Source organism: Brugia malayi (assembly GCF_000002995.4).
Source record: "Brugia malayi strain FR3 genome assembly, contig: Bm_v4_Chr1_scaffold_001, whole genome shotgun sequence".
NCBI classification, from domain to species: Eukaryota; Metazoa; Nematoda; class Chromadorea; order Rhabditida; family Onchocercidae; genus Brugia; species Brugia malayi.
Window position 1 is genome coordinate 7,218,029 of NW_025062475.1, and position 20,598 is coordinate 7,238,626.

The following is a 20,598-nucleotide window of genomic DNA, read 5'->3' on the forward strand; positions in this document are numbered from 1 at the left end:
ATCAAATAGCTATTTTCTTTTTAGACATTCCTTCGTTCGAGGTCGGAGTTTATGACTGGAGTTCACGATGTTGACTAAAACATGCTATATTTGTAGGTTTCTCGTAGTTTGTATTACTCGAAACATGTCTGTACGGTTAGGTTCGACGAAAATAGTGTGAAATCCTACTGGTTATTATAAATGTACTGTTCTATTGGAATAATTAACCCAGATAGAATGAAGATTAACAATAGTGATACTATCATACTTCCTTTTTCTTGCAACCACTAAATGTTAGGAGCGATAGATAGAATAAAGCATTGCAAGGAGAAATTTTTGTACTACAACGAGTACCATTACATTGCTTTGCAAGTATGTATGAAACTTTCCGTTCATTTTCTCCATTACCTTTCTTTCATTTTAAAGGTTAGAATAAATATATTATCTAACTCATTTCACAACGTCTAATGTCGACCAATATTACCAGTCATATTTGTAGCATTGGAATTGAGGATCGTCTGATCAGGTGATTTACAATCAATGAAATGATATCTATCCTTTGGTAGAAATTTCATATGGAGTAAATCACTAGTAGAGAAATTGTAATGAATGATTAGATAGTTAATAAGAAAAAGACAATTTTTTGTTACAGTTGAGAATGCTCGACTATAATTATAGTTTTGACATTCTCGACATTCTAATTTTCGATAGAGAATAAGGCTTCAAAAATGGTTCGTCAAATGTTTGTCAATGACAAATACAAATAAATAGCTACACAGGTCTTCCAAAATTATGTTTGCAGATTTGATTAATGCACGCTCAGAAAGTAATAACACTGATATGACGTAAAGATTAACAGACAATTTGTTTCAAATTTCCGAATAAGTGTAAGACGAGACGTCTGAATGGAACTACAAATGATTATTAATAAGGTAAAGTCTGGTGACAAGAGATGGAACATTGATTATGTTAGAGATAAAAAGAATGAATCATCAAATAGAGTAAGGTTAAGAGAGAAGATGTGGGTAACAATATCGGTGATAGACAATAACTGATGATGATAAGACAATAACTGATGATGAGTGATAAGCGGTTGCTTTAATAGTCATTTATGGAATAAAAGGAGGCATGCAGTGGAAAAATTTTATGTAAGGTAGAATTTGTTAAAATGGTACAAAACTGCAATTATATTTAAAATTGTTTATATATATATATAACATTTATAATTTATTATTATTATTATTAATTATTATCAATCACTTACAAAGATAAATTATTTTCATCCCTTCTTTCGAAAATCCAAAAATAAGTGATTCGATGAAATAGCTTAGAATGTACATGAACAAGAGATTAGTACCAATTTGCTACTATTTTGTGCTGTACTTTTTCGCCTCTTTTAAATATTGTTAATTATTATTATTATTATTACACATACTTTTTTAAAAATTAAGAGATTATCTTCAAATAATACCGTTTACGATTACAATTAATCACATAAAACTAAAATTGGTTAGAAATATATAACAATATTACAAAATAGTTATGACTCATTCTTGAAATTCTTTTTTGTAGCCGTAAGGTATTAAAAGTTTCCAAAGCCTCATTATAATACTGTTCCATAAGTTATCAAAAAATAACTATATTCACATACCTCAATTTAATTTAGAATTTATTTTTAATCAGAATTTAAATCTCGCCAGTTTTACTGAAACATATGTAAAGCACTGGGTGAAGAATGAAACAGTACGACATTCTTGAGAAATGTTTTTGAAACATTTGTGACTTTAATTAAAATAGGAATCGTGGACAACCGCTCACTACGATGCAAATCACAACTTCACATTCTTTAAATATTTTTTCCCACACTACCTTTCTTCAACACTCCACATATTTACAAAACTTTAGATTCAATTAAAAAGTATGTTATGCTGCTTTCCATCTTAAGACCTCATTCTGTTACTTGAAAAAGATCCTCCTAGAACTTTGACAATATTGAACTAAAGGTTTTAAATAAATTATTTCATGAACAGAAAAACTTCACTGATAATATAGTAGCACATAAAACTGATTTCCTTTCTTTTGGACAGTCGTCCTTCTTCTGATCATCCTTTTTCTTCCCAAGCCAAAATTTATTTTCCAAAAAATCCTAGGGTCTCGAAAAAAGATTTCAGAATATCATATGCAAAATCGCCAAAATCGCATGTCGAACTTTGCCCATATTAAACCACGATCACATGTTGAATCGAAAGATCCTGAACTATGATGAATTCAGTAGAGAATAAATAGCTGGAAGCCCTACAAAAAAGCTAACTGGAAGAGAGACTCCATTGCTTTGCATGAAATATGATACTTTGGTTTTCAATTCATTGACAACAGAGCAAGACATTCTTTCACGTAATGCATTTTATGATTAAAGCTCATTTTTTACGGAAAGTGTCGTGAAAGGTTTATCTGGTTGATATTCGAATAGTTGCAATACAGTAGGAAGATTAATAAACCTTTATTTTTTGAAAACGTAGTATGAATAAACCAAGGAATAAAAAAGAGAGAAAATTTATAATAAAGAAGAAGACCGTAGGAATTGCGTTTAGTTAACAGAGTAGTAGTCGACAATAATGACAATGATGACAATGATGATTGTTTTGTTTATTAGAATTGAATTTATATGAGTGAGGATTGGACGTGTTATCGGTTTGTTTATTAGAATTGAATTTATATGAGTGAGGATTGGACGTGTTATCGGTTTGTTTATTAGAATTGAATTTATATGAGTGAGGATTGGACGTGTTATCGGTTTGTTTATTGGAATTGAATTTATATGAGTGAGGATTGGACGTGTTATCGGTTTGTTTATTAGAATTGAATTTATATGAGTGAGGATTGAACGTGTTATCGGTTTGTTTATTAGAATTGAATTTATATGAGTGAGGATTGGACGTGTTATCGGTTTGTTTATTGGAATTGAATTTATATGAGTGAGGATTGGACGTGTTATCGGTTTGTTTATTAGAATTGAATTTATATGAGTGAGGATTGGACGTGTTATCGGTTTGTTTATTAGAATTGAATTTATATGAGTGAGGATTGGACGTGTTATCGGTTTGTTTATTGGAATTGAATTTATATGAGTGAGGATTGGACGTGTTATCGGTTTGTTTATTAGAATTGAATTTATATGAGTGAGGATTGGACGTGTTATCGGTTTGTTTATTAGAATTGAATTTATATGAGTGAGGATTGGACGTGTTATCGGTTTGTTTATTGGAATTGAATTTATATGAGTGAGGATTGGACGTGTTATCGGTTTGTTTATTAGAATTGAATTTATATGAGTGAGGATTGGACGTGTTATCGGTTTGTTTATTGGAATTGAATTTATATGAGTGAGGATTGGACGTGTTATCGGTTTGTTTATTAGAATTGAATTTATATGAGTGAGGATTGGACGTGTTATCGGTTTGTTTATTAGAATTGAATTTATATGAGTGAGGATTGAACGTGTTATCGGTTTGTTTATTAGAATTGAATTTATATGAGTGAGGATTGGACGTGTTATCGGTTTGTTTATTAGAATTGAATTTATATGAGTGAGGATTGGACGTGTTATCGGTTTGTTTATTAGAATTGAATTTATATGAGTGAGGATTGGACGTGTTATCGGTTTGTTTATTAGAATTGAATTTATATGAGTGAGGATTGGACGTGTTATCGGTTTGTTTATTAGAATTGAATTTATATGAGTGAGGATTGGACGTGTTATCGGTTTGTTTATTAGAATTGAATTTATATGAGTGAGGATTGGACGTGTTATCGGTTTGTTTATTGGAATTGAATTTATATGAGTGAGGATTGGACGTGTTATCGGTTTGTTTATTAGAATTGAATTTATATGAGTGAGGATTGAACGTGTTATCGGTTTGTTTATTAGAATTGAACTTATATGAGTGAGGATTGGACGTGTTATCGGTTTGTTTATTGGAATTGAATTTATATGAGTGAGGATTGGACGTGTTATCGGTTTGTTTATTAGAATTGAATTTATATGAGTGAGGATTGGACGTGTTATCGGTTTGTTTATTAGAATTGAATTTATATGAGTGAGGATTGGACGTGTTATCGGTTTGTTTATTGGAATTGAATTTATATGAGTGAGGATTGGACGTGTTATCGGTTTGTTTATTAGAATTGAATTTATATGAGTGAGGATTGGACGTGTTATCGGTTTGTTTATTAGAATTGAATTTATATGAGTGAGGATTGGACGTGTTATCGGTTTGTTTATTGGAATTGAATTTATATGAGTGAGGATTGGACGTGTTATCGGTTTGTTTATTAGAATTGAATTTATATGAGTGAGGATTGGACGTGTTATCGGTTTGTTTATTAGAATTGAATTTATATGAGTGAGGATTGGACGTGTTATCGGTTTGTTTATTAGAATTGAATTTATATGAGTGAGGATTGGACGTGTTATCGGTTTGTTTATTGGAATTGAATTTATATGAGTGAGGATTGGACGTGTTATCGGTTTGTTTATTAGAATTGAATTTATATGAGTGAGGATTGGACGTGTTATCGGTTTGTTTATTGGAATTGAATTTATATGAGTGAGGATTGGACGTGTTATCGGTTTGTTTATTAGAATTGAATTTATATGAGTGAGGATTGGACGTGTTATCGGTTTGTTTATTGGAATTGAATTTATATGAGTGAGGATTGGACGTGTTATCGGTTTGTTTATTAGAATTGAACTTATATGAGTGAGGATTGGACGTGTTATCGGTTTGTTTATTAGAATTGAATTTATATGAGTGAGGATTGAACGTGTTATCGGTTTGTTTATTAGAATTGAATTTATATGAGTGAGGATTGGACGTGTTATCGGTTTGTTTATTAGAATTGAATTTATATGAGTGAGGATTGGACGTGTTATCGGTTTGTTTATTGGAATTGAATTTATATGAGTGAGGATTGGGCGTGTTATCGGAGCAATTGTATGAAGAATTGGAAGTGTTTACAACGAAGAGATTAAAAATACATGTGTGAATACCGTAGGATTGTTTACAATTTAAAAAGAGATAATTTATGATACTATGAAATTGGTTAGAAGTTTTCGCGAAATTATAATTCGCGACAGAAAGTAAAATAAAGCAAAAATTCAGAAAGACAGAAGTTATTGTCTTTAATATCCTTCCATGTCTATCAGACTCTGTTTCTTATCGTGAAGTGGTGACTTATAGTGGGCAGATATCCTTGTAATGCTATAAATATATACATTAAAATGCTTATGCGCTTTTGGGCATTGCAGAAATTCTTTCTGCAGTAGGAATCTGAACGGAAAGGAGCACACTAGCAATATATGGTTTATTCTGACGATTTCATCAGTAATTATCAAAAGTTCTATAAGTATCATAGAAGTATTATCAATCAGTTTGAAGAATAATATTTTTTAGTATCACCAATATTTGAAAGTATATTTTAAGTTGAATACACTTTGAAATTAAGGTGCAGCTTTAAATAAACAAGCATTAAATCTTTTCAAAATACAGAAACTTGATTAGTTGACAGAGAAAGAAATTTCGGATTACAATTGAACATTCTAAAGAAATGTTTACTCATTTAAAGAAATATTTTTCAATTTGTTCTAAGTATCGCTGCTTTCTCTGTTTTGCTTTCTTTATGAGAAATTTTTGGGAATAGTTTATTTGCTTAAAGAAAAAAAAAAAAAAAATTTAGCAGAGATTAATTAATTTATCTATTTGTGCTTCCGCATTAATCAATTCATTTCTTTTAGCCAGTCGCTTGTTTGCTTATTTCAACCATCTAGTTTGAATTTAGAACTTAAAAAACAAAAGAATATTATTGTTATGATGTACTGATGTTTAGCGGAAATAAAATATCACATAATTCTATTATCCAGCAAGACATTGCCTGTCTTGCCAGAATTAGCGACACAAGCAAAAACAATTCATAGACTGAAGTTTTTTGCTCGTAGGACCTTTGACACTTCATCTGTTTAAAATAGCTGTTCAAATTTTTCTTCACGGATAATCATTAAGAAATGAGTAATAAGTGTCCTAAGTTTCACGAACGATTTATCAAAAATAAATTGTTTTGAAAAAGGATACCGACAAGATTAAATACTGCAAAATGAATCTGCACAGCATTGGTGCTACTTGAAAAGATTCAAGGGGAGCAGCTTGGGTAACATTTTGTTTTGAAGGCATAAAAGTTATAAGGTAATTGTATTCATTAGCAGATATTACTTACTCTATTCTGCTTATAAAGCCATCCAATATAGCATTAACAATCAATTGACATGTATTTCAGTTTTAACTCAGTGTAAGTCGGAATTTAAACAACTTCAAATTGATCACATTTACTCATTTTTAAAAGATAATAGAGAAATTTTGCTTTGAATTTTGACAACAAAGGCCATAAAAAAAAAAGTCTTAGTAAAAACGTTAGTTTATATCATAGTTTTAAATTTTTTTCAAAGTTTTACGAACATTCATAAGAAATGACTAACTGAGCAATGATGTTGTCCATGGATGATTCCGTTGTCGAATATTTTACCTGTCTTTTCTCAAATTCACTAGTTCATTTTTGCAAATCTCAAAAAGTGAAAGGAAACATGATGTTTCCTGATAAGTTCACTGCAGTGCAGAAGTATCAATCACCGGATAGAATAATCTAATAATTTATTAAAGCCAACAGTCATGCAAATTACACAGTAAAAAATGAAATGTGTATTGCTGAGATAACTCAACCAAGACGATTCGCCTGCTATTTTCTTTTTTTGCTATCTTTCCTTTGTGAAGTGCATTTTGTTATATTCATTGACGTGTGTGAGCAGTCAATTTCAAATACGTTAAGAACAGAAACATATTTTGAACTTATTTTATTTCGAAAAATCTATTTGTAATGAATGTTATTCCAATGTTACTTTTCTAAATGTCCTATTTTAAGAATTTTAAAAATCCACGGATCTCGGATTGCAAGACCTCTTTATGCTAGCGATGTCTACGCAATATATTAGGACATTGTTATATTTAGTTATAATTATATTGAAATTTCTTCCATGATTAGAATCCTTTCGGCACACTGACTGGTCTTTCAGCAGCGAAAGATAGGACAGTTCTTCTTACAAACTTGTCCGCAATCTATGTAATAATTTATTGCAGAAAATTGAGAGATAGATAAGAGTGCGAGCTAACTTCCATAAAAATCAATCAAGCTCCATAAAAAAATCAAAAAAAATCAAGTTCCGAGCCATTAACTACGTTTTCACTTATAGACTAATATAGACTAATTCATCCCAAAATTGAAGACGTGCCCTCAACAGTAAAAATGAAAATACTGATGTTGCCTGGAGAAAGATATGATGATAATGAAGGAGATAAGGAAGGTGAATGGAAATGCAAGTAATCTGAGGTAGTACTATCGAGCTCAACATCTACAGAGATCTTAATTGCCATTATAATAGAATAGAAATTGCTTTCATAATCTCCGGTTATTTCTAAATTTAAAATTTTCTCGTTTAAATTGGACTAAATATTTATTTCAAACATAAAAATGCAATTAGAGAGGAAAAATCATTGAAAGGATGCGATAAGAGATAAAGTAAGGATCTCCTTTGTGTGCAAACTTTAACATCAACATATTGAAAAGTGACTGTACAAAATGATATTTCTCTTTTTGCTGAAGAAATCACCATCACAAAAAAAGGACGATGATTCGTTGGAAGGGAAGAAAAACAGTGATTCATTAACAGTTTCTAAAAGTAATGGTCCTAGTCAAAGTACTGTTTAATTTATAACTTCTGATCTGCATTTCAATTTATAAAGAAATGATATGCTAATTAGAATGAGGCTTATTCTATATTATGTATAAAATTTGTCTTTCTACCTGTAAAACATAAAGAAAAAAGTAACAAATATATTCTGTATTTCTCGTCTCCGAATGTATGACAGATTATCAAAAATCATTTTGTCTCCGAGAAAGAATAACTAATCTAACCGAGAAAAAGCACCTTATTAAAGCTAACTTCACGATAGATTTACAATGCTTCGCGTAAGCACAAGACAAAAAACGAAACCAATTTGGATTCCTGTCATGCGCTTATTAAAATGATTGGGATTAGATTTACAAGATGATATCAATAATTCCAAAAGTCTCATACTCTTCTAGTCTAAGCCTTTTATATTAACCCACAAAAACTCAATCCAAATTCTCAAAAACTCCAGCAGAGAATACTGAAAGGAAAGTGATTAAGGAATAAGACATTGTTATCTCCCAACAAAAACCAATTTTGTTTTTGCCACTGTACTGCACGATATGTAAAAATAATCAAAATATGTTGAATTTCTAAGAAAAGATTTAGGGATCCTAGTCAACAAGTAAAAAATTATTCTTGCGCCGTATAAGCCGGAAATTCGAGTATAGATTTCTAAAAAATGATGCGAGCCTAAACTTGTTTTCCCTTTCATGCTTTTTTTCTCCTTTATTCGGCGCTTTTTTCCTATTTCTTCAAGTCTTCTCATCTGAAAATCTTTTCGTAGCTTGATTAAAACCAAAATGAAAAAAAGGTGTTTAATTTCCATTTCAGTTTTTTTGCCTTTTATTCATCTTTTTATTCATCATGCTTTTTGTTTAATTTAAAAAGGAAAAGAACCAATGAAACTACGCCGCTATGATACCGAAATAGAATCTCAAACAAGAAACACTTTGCATATACCAGTTTGCTCACAAAAATTAATGCAAAGTGAAATTTAATTTAATTCAATGTAAATCTGAAGTATCATGAAATTATAAAAGAGAGAGAAAGGAAAACTGATATGACCTTATCCGACTAGAATAAGTTATCACCTTTGCTCGCTAGACAATTCCATGTCATGCACTCGCCATTATCCTTCGATCAGTCCTATCACAATAAAAACCTCTTTCGAGAGTTATAGAAAACATTGATTCATCAAGAATAAGGTTAAAGATTATATGAATTAAATTTGAACCAATGTAAACATAAATGCAATATCCGTACATATTTCTCATAAACTATACAAACTTGCTAAATTCTACAACTTCCTTTAGTTCAATTCGAATTTTTATATTTTGACCTAAATTCCTTCCATTATTTTTTCTTCTCTTTCTCATTCTTTAAAACCATCCTGTCCATAATGGTGAAGAGTAAGTTTTTGAAATTCAAAAGGTTGTTGCAAAAATGTTGCTTCTATCAGTCATTGAATCGAAACCAGTAGCAACTACACTCAAATAAAATCATACCTCGTTTGGAATAAAACTTTTAATTTGTGTTACATTTGAAAATATGAAAAATACTATCCAATAGAACTTTGCAGTCCGTTTAAAATAAAAGATAGTGTAAAACCGGAAAATCTGTAATAAAATAAATGGCTATTAATCAGTAACCGCTTTCCTCGATTACTAACAGAAATGATTAGATCTCTATTGACTAAGCATAGCTTTAATTCTTATTCACAATCTCCAAGGATAATAAAATGAAAGTTAAAGGATAAATTCCCGACGACTACTTTTTAACAAAAAAAGAATTATAAGGGAATGTATTAAAACGTCATCGGAGAGCTTAAAGTTCTAATCTTCAAAAGTCCGAGCATTATGAAGAATATAAATTACCTGCTTGTCATATGAAATTGAAGAGACCAAATGATAAACAGCAGAATATAAATTTAGTACTGTAAAAAGACAATCATTGTATTGCTTGATTATCATTTGACATTTTGTAGGACAAAAGTAATTTTCCAGGGCTATGGCGAGAATTTCGCGTAGTTGCAAAAGAAAGCTTATGATGCATAAAAGGATGACCACAGAATTATTCAGATAAAGTCCTAATACCCTTTTTGACATGTTGCACTGGTGTCAGGACCAGTGATCCAAAAAATCTGATAGCCTACTACATAATGAACCAAAAGGCAATATGAGATTAAGAATGATAAGGGAGCTGGATTTTCATTCAACCCCATTATTTTCGGAAATCATGGGGAGATTATCATTTTCCCTTTATGAATCGTTCATTTGCTCTTGTTACAATTCACAATTCGGAAATTTCATTGATGAATTGATTTACAGAAACACAAACAGTGCACCAAGATGTCTCTTAACTTCTGATATTTCTTTAAGAAAATGAGTGATAATCATACTTCTTTTCTATTCATCATTATTTATGACTAAGCTAAATGACTAGTAATCTTATAGCACCTATTGACCATATCATCCGCTTATCATACAAGAGGGATTCTTACCACTTTTAAAAATAACACGTTTATACTGATTAATTATGATTAAATTAAATGCCTATGATAAGATATAACATTTATGGTGAGATTTTTCAACCCATTCTCTTTTCTACATATACAGATAGGTGATTCCCGAGTGATATTTCAACAACTACTTCTCAAAATCAATACAGCAACTGTTTATGCAATAACGTTCACCAGTTTCCTTCGGTCCATCATTGAAAACATGGCCCAAATGAGCATCACACTAAAAAGATACAAATTGAAGGTCCTTTTAATATTGAATTTTAAAACAGTTCGGAAGCTTGCAGTAAATAACAAATTCCCTTTTTTAAAAGAAAAAAAAAATACATCCATGAAATTTCCGATGTTACTGAAATATTGTTTGAGGATGATATATTCACCTGTTTACATCGCACTTCAATGCGCTCCATCTCCATGGAGGTGTCCTTTAACCTCACTATATTCAAATCATTATCCACAGATTTTGAGAAAGATGGCCAGCCGCATGTCGATTTGAATTTAGCGTCCGATCTGAAACTTTTGATAGATTTCATTTAATTTTTTTGTGTTTTCAGAGAGATAGATTTCATTTAATTTTTGTGTTTTCAGAGAGATAGATTTCATTTAATTTTAAACTTTAGTAAAAAATGTACTTGAAAAGTTGTGCTCCACAACAGCGACAGATATATAACCCGGATTCGAAGTGTTTATTAAATTTTCCTGAGAACGGTCTTTCGGTACCACCCTCTCGAGCAACACTATATTCCAAAGGACTTAAAATCTTTCTCCATTCATCTGGTGTTACCTGTTGTGGATCCTGCTTGCCTAGCGCATCAATCGCACTTTTTCCTAGAAATTTCAAAAGAGCTTCTGCCGAACAGAATGGTGGAAACATTTATATATAAAGCACGTTATATATGTTCGTTCAAGTTATAATTATATATATATATATATATATATATATATATATATATATATAATAATAATAGATAGATAGATAGATAGATAGATAGATAATATGTCGAAGTTCGATTATTACACTGAGAACATACAAAAATTGTAGATAAATGTGACTGAATGACATATATTGAACAACCGTTAGCAAGAGAGAGTCATTAAAGTTAAACAAACCTGTTGCGCTGGTAGCCATGAAACACGTTGATTTGAATAGTTCTGAAAAGCAATGAACTAAAATGAAACAATCTCTTGTAGCAAGCCAAGGCCTGCTTTGCATCCTTTAATTCTCCTTTAGTCCTTCCCCCTTTGCTCTCCTTAAATCAAATTTTCGTTTTTTAAAAAGAAACAGCATAACTACAACGTTTCACTATTCTTTCATGAATTAGCTACGAACTGAAGAAAAAAAATGTCATTTCATCAACAGGTCGCTATAACTCCTGACGTATCCCTCTTCTCCTTCCACCAAATGACGACTAGTATTCCTCAGTTTAATTCTGATACTTTAAACCACTATACTTAATAGAAGAACTAATACACATAATAATGCGACAAATTTTTCACACTCCATTTACTTTACCTATTGCTCCACTGCAAGAAACAACTATTGCATATATGTTGCATGCTATCAGTGGTTAGGGTGGGTAAGTGCGTGACACGGGTAGGTACCTGTAGCATTTGGGCTTGGCTTGGTAACAAGGTGTAGTGTAAGGTGTTGAACATTTTTGCTGAAACACCTTTCTTAAATGTATTTGGGTTAGGTCAGCTTAAAAATACATTGCAGATTCATACATGGCTGACGGAAGTTTCCGACCGCTGACGGCTAAGGAAATTCGTAAACACATTGAACAGCGCGGCGAAGACAAACAGTCACAACAGATGCAAAAGTGATGTTTTTGTGTCATAAATGTTTCTAGTATTTTATTTGTTCAGAAATTTTTCTTTGCAAGCTGTTCTCTTAGAAGGTAATAAAGAAGGAGTGAAGAAAAATGCAGTAAACTGAAGTACTTATATCGAGGTCTCAACTTTTATGCCCCTGTTGATCCTTCAGTAATGGCCATTTTGAAATAAAAGAATAAAACACCCATGCAACATAACTGTAGATTTACTTAATGATCTTGACTTCACATAGTGATGTTAACTTCACGTAGTGTTAGCAAGGATTGTTACTAAATCTTGTGCCTCTTAATACTTCCAGTTTCATCTTAGGAGAAGTTGCCCTGAAAAGCAAATTTTTTGGCTTTTCATCGAAACGCAATATTTTGCAGGAGATCTGATGATGATGACATGGAAAGATCAGATAATCTGGGGAGAAAGAATGAAGATGGCTGGTTTTGTGACCGGAAATATGGTCGGAAAAGAAGGAGTATGGAACGACACAGTGACAGTCGACATCGAAGTGATAGACACTACGATCGTGGGCGAGAGACAGATTCGATAATTCGGGAACATAGTTCTGAGCTCAGTTATTCTAGAGAACGAAGCCGAAATCAGTATTCAAGTAAGGAGAGAGAGGTTCAGTATGATCATCGTGGTCGGCATTACAGTGAGGTATCTTTCGTCGCTATATAGTAATACGCTTCGAAGTTAAGTTCAGCACTGTTTTCACGAAATAATGTTCCAGAAAATTACATTGATTTATTAGTGATATCTAAGGCAGTTTTACTGCTTTTAGAATATTTTATGCCATTACTTTTATCATTTCGTGATTACATGTTTGATTTTATGAAGAGTGAGCGGCGGAGCGCTACTCTCTTCTTGACCCTTTTAGAGCGACTCGAAGCAGCATAGAAGCAACAAGCCGTCATACGAACGAAATCGAGCTGTTCGAAAAAACCGTTCTACTTGTCGTCATAGGTATAAAGATTTCTTTATTGATTGGATGTAAAAGTTTTCGTAAATGTACTCGATTTTTATTTTGTACATATAGGATTTATACCATAATCTGGTTCTTCTGCCTGCATAGTATTACCATATAAATGCATAGAACATTTTCGGTTAAATGTAATCCTCATCCCTTTTGAAAAATATTAGATGAATTTAATAATGAAATAGATAACATAGGAAACTAATCATTCACTACTCTTTCGTGTCAGTTTAGGTAAATTTGTTTTAAAAAATACACTACATTTTATATTTTAGTCCAGAGGATAATGAAGATGAAAGCAGTGATCGACCAGCTTGGGCAACTAAAGCTGTTGTGAAAAGAGCAGAGGAAATACAAAAGAGAAAATTGATTTGGAGTAAACCAGAGGAAAAGAAGGTAACTTAAGTTATGTATTGTCTTTAACGAGTAATTATGTTGTACAAAAAGAAATTAATGTTGGAAGTAATTCAATTCTTTTTAAAGCTAATTTAGGAGTGGAAGAGTAATACAGTTTCTTCACTCATTAGTCTGCGACCGTCTACTACTTCTACATGGAACTCTATTCTGGCCGCAAGTTCATCAGATAGCAAGCAGTTGGATAAGTTCAAACGGTTTGTCCAAGTTCTGCGTAATCAAAAGAGTTATCTGAAAAGTTTATGTCTAATACTATCATAGCTTTCACTTCGTTGGATTAAAAAGTGTTAAGGAATAAATAAAGTTTGAAGTCTGGATTCTTTCAAATTATAGTTTAATGGGCATGAAAAAAAGTGATGAAGAAGGTCAAGAGGAAGTGCCAAAAGTGGATGATAATCAAATTGAAGCTGAAAGAAGACGACAGCATGAACTTTACAGTCATTTAGATCATCAGTATGCAGTAGCACGATCTTTTACTCATCTCAGTCGAGGTCAGGGACTTGGCTTCCATCAGTGATTTACTTTTTTCTGATCAAAAGCTGTAGTTATGAATATTTAAACTGCTGCTTCAAAAAGTCTTGTGCGAAATGCTAAATGAATGTAGAAGTTTTTTTTTTTTGAATTCTATGGTATTGTAATATTTTAACAGTTTACTAGTTATAGGGACCTTTTCGTTACTGTAATATATTGGATATTACTGACTCATTTATCGCTTGAATCTTAGTTCAATACATTTTCAAATTTAGTGATATTGTATGTAGTAAAGGTCTTATGAACTCTTTCCTCATTAATTTAGGAAAGTTTCAAGTCATATAGTTTCGGTCTTCGAAAATTGTTTATTACGTTGAAGCTTTAAATATATTTTCCGTTGTCCATTCTGAAAGATCCAGATCTTTGTCATATATTTGATTGGTTGTTGTTTTCAAATGTTTTTTGACATAAAATGTTAGCCTTATTTTAATGATATTCAGAGACAGGCAGAGTGCTGTAGATATTTTATCTTAGTCCTTTTCCCTGGTGTTCTATATTTATTGTCATCCAATTATCAGTTGTTAAATGAATGCTTGCATTCGTACGAAATGATGTAAATATCCTATTCATAGTTCGGAATTAAAGAAAGGATTATTTGAAGAAGATGGGAATTTGGAGCAGAAATCTTTTTGAAGATTTGATGTAAAATATCGATGCTGCCAGATGAATGATAGCAATTGGAGCACGATAATAAAAGCCATCAAGATCATGATGATATTTTGTCGGCAAACCACTCGTGTCTCCAACGTTTTCACCAGTGTTATCTAAAAAATGGAGTTTGGTTTGAAACCTACATTAGTTTTATCCACTTTAATACAATACCACTAATCAACAAGAATAATCATTAGTGGGTGTCGCGTTGTGGACGGAGTTGGTGATGCAGTAGTTCAGTGTATGTGTTTGTGTATCAATAAGCATTGTTCAAGAGTTCGCTGATGCTCGAGTAGCGGTAGTGATTAAGAATCTACTACTGCTTGAAAAACTAATGAGAACAGCACTGCAGATGTCTGAACCAATGAACCGCTCTTTATTTCAGATTCCAATTAATAATCGATGTGATTCTGGTTTAAAATACCTGATATCTCCTTTCCCTAAAGTACATCTCCTTTTTCTCCTTTCTCTAAAAATTTAGATCTGACTGTTTAGGCTTGCGTAATATGCCAATTAAATTCTACTTACTGTGCTGACAGGAAGGTTACTTTCGCTTTCCTTTATGGTGGAATCCATTAATTCTGCAGTAGCTGTTGCCATATGGTTTTCAACAGATAATCGACACCTTAGCTTGTGCTCCACTTTTGTTTCTTCACTCGAGTGTTTCCAAACACTTCCAAAACTTTCAGTGCTTTCTCCGTTTGTTTCGACTGCCATTAGGAGTAATTTCTCGTGTGGAACCGAATTCCGGAATTCTATAACTAATTCGCTTTGGTCCAGTTGATGTAACTGTTTTAGTGGGCAAAAATTTTTTTTTTTTTTTTGTTTTCAGAAGAAGGATTTTATGGCGATATCAATTATGATGCATTTAGGTGTGCAATATTCATAATTCAAGTATGTCACAAAAAATTTCAAGCGATTAATTGGAGAAAATTTTTATTTGTACCTACCATGCTGTAAATAAACTCGGATGAATTCAGTAGCACCGGGAGCAACAGTCCCAGTACTTGGACGTATGCGGAACTTCTCTGGCGAAGTGATTTTGATTTTATATGCAACATTTCGAATACTTTCGTTCTTCAGGACTATGACATCGGCCATATCGTTTTCACCACTCACGTGATTCAATGTCAATTCTTCACGTGGACTAGATTTCATTCATTTTTAAAAAAAAAATATTGCATTTTAAATTCTGCTTGGGTTTGATGAACACATGTAGAGAAGCCATAAGATGTAACTGTAACAGAAACAATCATTCTTGAAGTGCATTTATCACTCTAACAGTGAAGTTAATCAATTCCAATATATAAGTGTGCATATGTATATTAGGATACTGGTAATCTCTTTCGATGAGAAGATCTGTTTGTTCTCAACGAGAAATATGTGGCAAAAACTAACCAGATAGAAAGAAATTTGACCTTAGCATAATCTTTGATTGGAGTGTGTAAACGTGCCTCAGCCAAAGGTCGTAAAGCTTGAGGTAAGCCATTTCGTTTAGTGGCAGAAGGTACAAGTTGTGATGAGGAAGTTAATGAAGTGCCTCGGCTCGTGTTTTCTTCCTCAAATGTGACGGACTGCAATAATTTTAAGGACTATGGCTGTGAAAGACTTACCGTTTCTGATAACAGAAAGAGTTTGTAAAATGCTGATTCTTCATTCTTTCAGCTGAAGATTGTGAGGATGATTTAGTTCATGTAGTCAGATTAATGAAACATACTCTTCTGGAACCCAAGTTATTGAAGTACGTTGTATCATTGAACGGCACATCGCTATTTGCAGTATCGTTTTGAAGTGTATCTTGCTGGTTGTAAATAAGTTCACTCGAGGGCGATCGTAATGGTATACATCTAGCCAATTCATCCATCGTGAACATAAAATTGTCCTGAAATCTTCAGTACTTAAAAAAACGGATAAATCATTTATGGACATTAAGCGATCGGAAATGCTTACTCTGTCATTCTTTTAAATCTATTTAATTAAAATTCTTCCAGAAATCAAATTCACACGACTTTAAATTTTAGTCTACATAAGTTAAGTTACAATGCACTAAACAGTTTTAAATCATAAGTAAGTCACTTTTTATCACATCAGCTACTTTAATAATTATGCTCAAATTAATAAATGTCATCATAGCTAAAACAGTCTCTTCTTGAGCAACGCAAAAGTGTAAAGAGAAGCATCGAGATATAGCTGATATATGTTAGGATCGGGATATCAATATCACATTCATTTCTCTGGTTCATCTTTAATGAATTCTTTTTGGTTTACACTTGTCTTAACAACGTCTCTCGCTTTAACCGCAATCATCATCATTCTTAGAGAAATGAAATAATGGTCGAATCGGGCTGGAGTTAGAGGTCTGCAGAAGAAAAAGTGTCTAAACATTCACTCCGTGCATATGTTCCTGTGTCACATTTAGAGCTTATTTTAAGTTTACGTCTACTTGAAAAGCTGAAAGAAGAAAATACAACCGAAGAATCTGAATGATTCATAACAAAGTGTCGTGTCACATGAAAATTTTTGATAGAAATGTAAACAAAAAAGTAGTCTTCAGTTATCATTTTTAGAGAAATGCTGCTGCAAAAAGTTTATAATGAAATGAGCAATTCAAGCGAACGAGATAGGAAACGCTTTTTTACGAGCAGCGATGTCGACTTGAAATGCATCCTCTATGCCATTGATTACACATTTTTGCTAAGCTATGAACTTCATAATTTCGAAAAGTTCTTTAATCGAAAATTAAAAAAAAAATCTTGCAGGATTTGGAAAAAATTTCAAAGTCGACTGATTCAAACTTTCAAGCAACACAAAATTCCCAACTTAACGAAATGCTTTTGCTCCACCAGAATTAGAGTGCTCCACTTATTAGCAATTATTTTTGCGAATAATTAGTTTCTTGATTTAAGGCACCACTAAGATTACTGAAAATTTCCAAAGATTTCCTCCTTCTGAACAATTTTTAAATAATCTCCCACAAAAAAACGGCGTAATAACTATTCCACAATATGAAATTTAATCGGACGTAATATGGAACTATCAAATGAAAACTGGTGAAGTAAAAAAATTATCTGAAGAATATTTGTTTTCGGTGATTGCTTGAATTATAACCTCTCCTACCGAAATTATTTATTGACATTAATTACTTAAAAGCGTTTTAAAAATTTTGTGACGTTTCTATCAGCAGCAAAAATATAAAAAGTGAAACCTGAAAATTCTATTAATGTTATAGGTTTAAAAAGACACCAGTTATTCTTATATTAATATTAATTGCAAAGTTACAAATAGCAAAATAATCAGTTATCAAAGATGAATTCCGTTTAACTATGAGAAATTATAACAGTATTTCGGACGAAGAAGAGGATCTCATACTATTTACAATATCTGTACGCAAAAAATAAACTTCTAATGACAATAAATGCCATAATGATCTGAGCGATTCTATTACTTTATGGGAAGAGATTTAGAATAAATGAAAAAGTCTTTTTCATTTCATTTTTAAAATCTTGGATATTTTTCGCAAATATGTGTTTCTATATGATGTCAAAATAATCCTCAAAATATTATCGCAAAAAACGAACTAGCAACTTCATCTTCAAGATCTTCTGAACCGTCATAATTAGCACTCATTATCCTTTACAATTTTTTAGTAGTGGTAACTAAAAAACTGATTATCAGTTCACTTTTTGTGAACACAAGACTGAAATCTACGGTATATCCACATATCATATACTTAATACTCGTCCTCATAGAGTGGTTGAAACTGCTGACGGATACATCATCATAAATTATTCTTTTTTTCGAATAACTTTTGAATTTTAAAACAGTTCTGAGTGATTATAAAAATGCGAATTGGATGATTATATCGTTTAAAAATCTACTTCAAAGTTCCAAGAACTCTAAATTTATATACCACCTATCTAATTTCCAACATTTTTAAATGGCACGGAAGCAGCTAGATTCTGAATTTAAGTACGATTGATTTCCAAATGAACAACAAAGAGATTTTGGAAGCGTTTTTCTGTGTTAGGACCTAAATTATCCATCATTTTTTTAATTCTGAACCTGTAAATAAGAAAGCCGCATTCCAGGTTTCTATTAGAGTATTAAAATAATATTATTATGGAACCATACCTGGCCACCATAACGTTTTGGAATGTACGGTAATGGTACATGTGCTGAAAGTGAAGAACGTTTGACATATTGAAGAAGACGTTGCATTTCAGGCGACATCCAGGTACGTAGCAGTATCCAAGATGCTTTCAATAGTCCCGGATTTTCGAAAATTAGCAGTGATGTTAAACAACTTGGATAGTAATATTTGCATGAACGAATGATGAATTTAATCAAATCCAGATCCTATAATTTCCTCTACACTACTCACAGGCACAAAATATAGGTAGCACGAGCAATACTATGAAACATATCTTTTCGAATGAACTTTCTAAATCTAAATTCCTAAAAATATATATTTCCTCAATTGTCAATGTTTATAATTTTTCTAACACTTAATAATTTCATTCACAGATATCAATCCCAAAAAATCACATAACCAGATGATACATATTCACTTGGTATTTGTTTATTAATATTGTCTAGATGATACATATGACACTGGTGATGAAGTTTTACCATATTTTGTAAACAGCATAACGACATGTCAAATAGCAATGTGATCGGCGCTGCTTGCAGTTCCATTGTATGTCGTTCAAGCCAATAAATTATTAACTTATCACTATTTTGTTGTCCGATAACGTGTTGTCGCATATTTATCCACACTTCAAAAATGATTTCAAATGTCATCAAAACGCAGTGAAAAAATCATTACACGATATATTGACTCTGAGCTACTCTCACTGCTATCACCTCTATCATTATTATCATCGTTATGATCAGTACAGTCATTATTATTCATCACATACGATGAAAATGCATTTCATAACTAAAACCGACTTACATATTGATGAACCGTTGCAATCTTTGCCATGTATATATGCCAAACCTCTATCTAACAATGGTTTAAGTTCCAGCAAACTAATGTCTGCAAAAGGTAACTAAATGTCATTGAAAAATCTGACTTAAAACATTCGACGCAAATGGAAAATAATAAAACTTATAAGATTTTAAATTATTCTAGAAGTCGTGATAAATTTATTTCTGACTTTTCGAAATATATGCAAACAGTTTTACTATCAACACAGAAGGAACGTCGCCATTTGAGACACTCAACAATCACCGAGTATGTTACATCCACATCATAATGATATGCAAGAAGAAATGACAATGGCCACCAGTCTTCCGTAAATATTCGGTTCAAATCATTGTTGGATACTTTGGCCCCAGCAACAGACTGTGTTAACATTTTCTATAATTTAAACCTATATAATTTGAATTAAAAATAAGCATTTCGAATTTTAAGAATTGGCATTATGGATCATATCGATGGTTAAACTAGACCTACAGAGGCGCTTATTTGTGAAGTCATTCGTCCAGTGTTCTTAACCGGATTTTTTAAAATAAGTACCTTTCGCAGGCGTTTTCGTAACACCTGTAGCAGTTCATAGCATTCTTCGCCGGCTGTCATAGTCATCGAATACAACAACAATTGGTGGAAGACTTTGAATGAAACAGTGAAGTTGAAGTTCAGTGTGTTTGTGTATGTGTGTGTGTGTGTGTGTGTGTGCGTGTGTGTGTGTGTTGTTGGTTCAAGATGTTTGTTTAATGCACCAAGCGCCAGAAAGTTCGAGCTTTGAGCGGACAGAGCTAGTCATAATAGAAATGACGGTGTACTTAGGAGCAGCAATAAAAATAATAGATCAGATTATTTCTGATCAAGAACCAGAACTTTAGAATCCTTTCATTGAAATTAATCTTGACACGTAGGATATTAAAGTCAAGAGTAGAAAATTTGTTTAGCACAGTAAGCCTGTA

General features: G+C 32.1%; 4 protein-coding genes across 9 annotated transcripts; 2 read left to right on the top strand and 2 right to left on the bottom strand.

Moving 5' to 3' along the window:
• Positions 1–124: 124 nt before the first annotated feature.
• Positions 125–447, top strand: Bm601 (Uncharacterized protein; the record flags this gene model as incomplete). Its single annotated transcript, XM_043076903.1, has 2 exons — positions 125–140; positions 278–447. The coding sequence occupies 2 exons, from the start codon at positions 125–127 to the stop codon at positions 445–447; spliced, it is 186 nt and encodes a 61-aa protein (XP_042932837.1).
• Positions 448–10,401: 9,954 nt separating this feature from the next.
• Positions 10,402–11,487, bottom strand: Bm11402 (Uncharacterized protein; the record flags this gene model as incomplete). Of its 2 annotated transcripts, none has more annotated exons than XM_043076904.1 (4): positions 10,402–10,497; positions 10,655–10,784; positions 10,907–11,102; positions 11,385–11,487. In XM_043076904.1, the coding sequence occupies 4 exons, from the start codon at positions 11,485–11,487 to the stop codon at positions 10,402–10,404; spliced, it is 525 nt and encodes a 174-aa protein (XP_042932838.1). The 2 variants fall into 2 exon arrangements, with proteins under 2 accessions (XP_042932838.1, XP_001900393.2); XM_001900358.2 differs by having other exon boundaries at positions 11,385–11,403.
• A 512-nt stretch (positions 11,488–11,999) lies between these two features.
• On the top strand, positions 12,000–14,005 carry Bm7364 (Uncharacterized protein; the record flags this gene model as incomplete). 2 transcript variants are annotated; one of them, XM_001900357.1, is made up of 6 exons in its annotated part: positions 12,000–12,094; positions 12,476–12,758; positions 12,979–13,064; positions 13,350–13,470; positions 13,567–13,685; positions 13,822–14,005. In XM_001900357.1, 6 exons carry the CDS (start codon positions 12,000–12,002, stop codon positions 14,003–14,005), a joined length of 888 nt encoding a protein of 295 aa, XP_001900392.1. The 2 variants fall into 2 exon arrangements, with proteins under 2 accessions (XP_001900392.1, XP_042932839.1); XM_043076905.1 differs by lacking the exon at positions 12,000–12,094 and having other exon boundaries at positions 12,495–12,758.
• A 580-nt stretch (positions 14,006–14,585) lies between these two features.
• Bma-hpo-28 (Uncharacterized protein) lies at positions 14,586–20,257 on the bottom strand (the record flags this gene model as incomplete). Of its 4 annotated transcripts, none has more annotated exons than XM_043076907.1 (10): positions 14,586–14,783; positions 15,199–15,425; positions 15,621–15,817; positions 16,069–16,229; positions 16,388–16,552; positions 18,802–19,026; positions 19,300–19,445; positions 19,625–19,708; positions 19,858–20,032; positions 20,192–20,257. In XM_043076907.1, 10 exons carry the CDS (start codon positions 20,255–20,257, stop codon positions 14,586–14,588), a joined length of 1,644 nt encoding a protein of 547 aa, XP_042932841.1. The 4 variants fall into 4 exon arrangements, with proteins under 4 accessions (XP_042932841.1, XP_042932840.1, XP_042932843.1 ...); XM_043076906.1 differs by having other exon boundaries at positions 16,069–16,244; XM_043076909.1 differs by lacking the exons at positions 19,300–19,445; positions 19,625–19,708; positions 19,858–20,032; positions 20,192–20,257 and having other exon boundaries at positions 18,802–18,900.
• Positions 20,258–20,598: the final 341 nt, after the last annotated feature.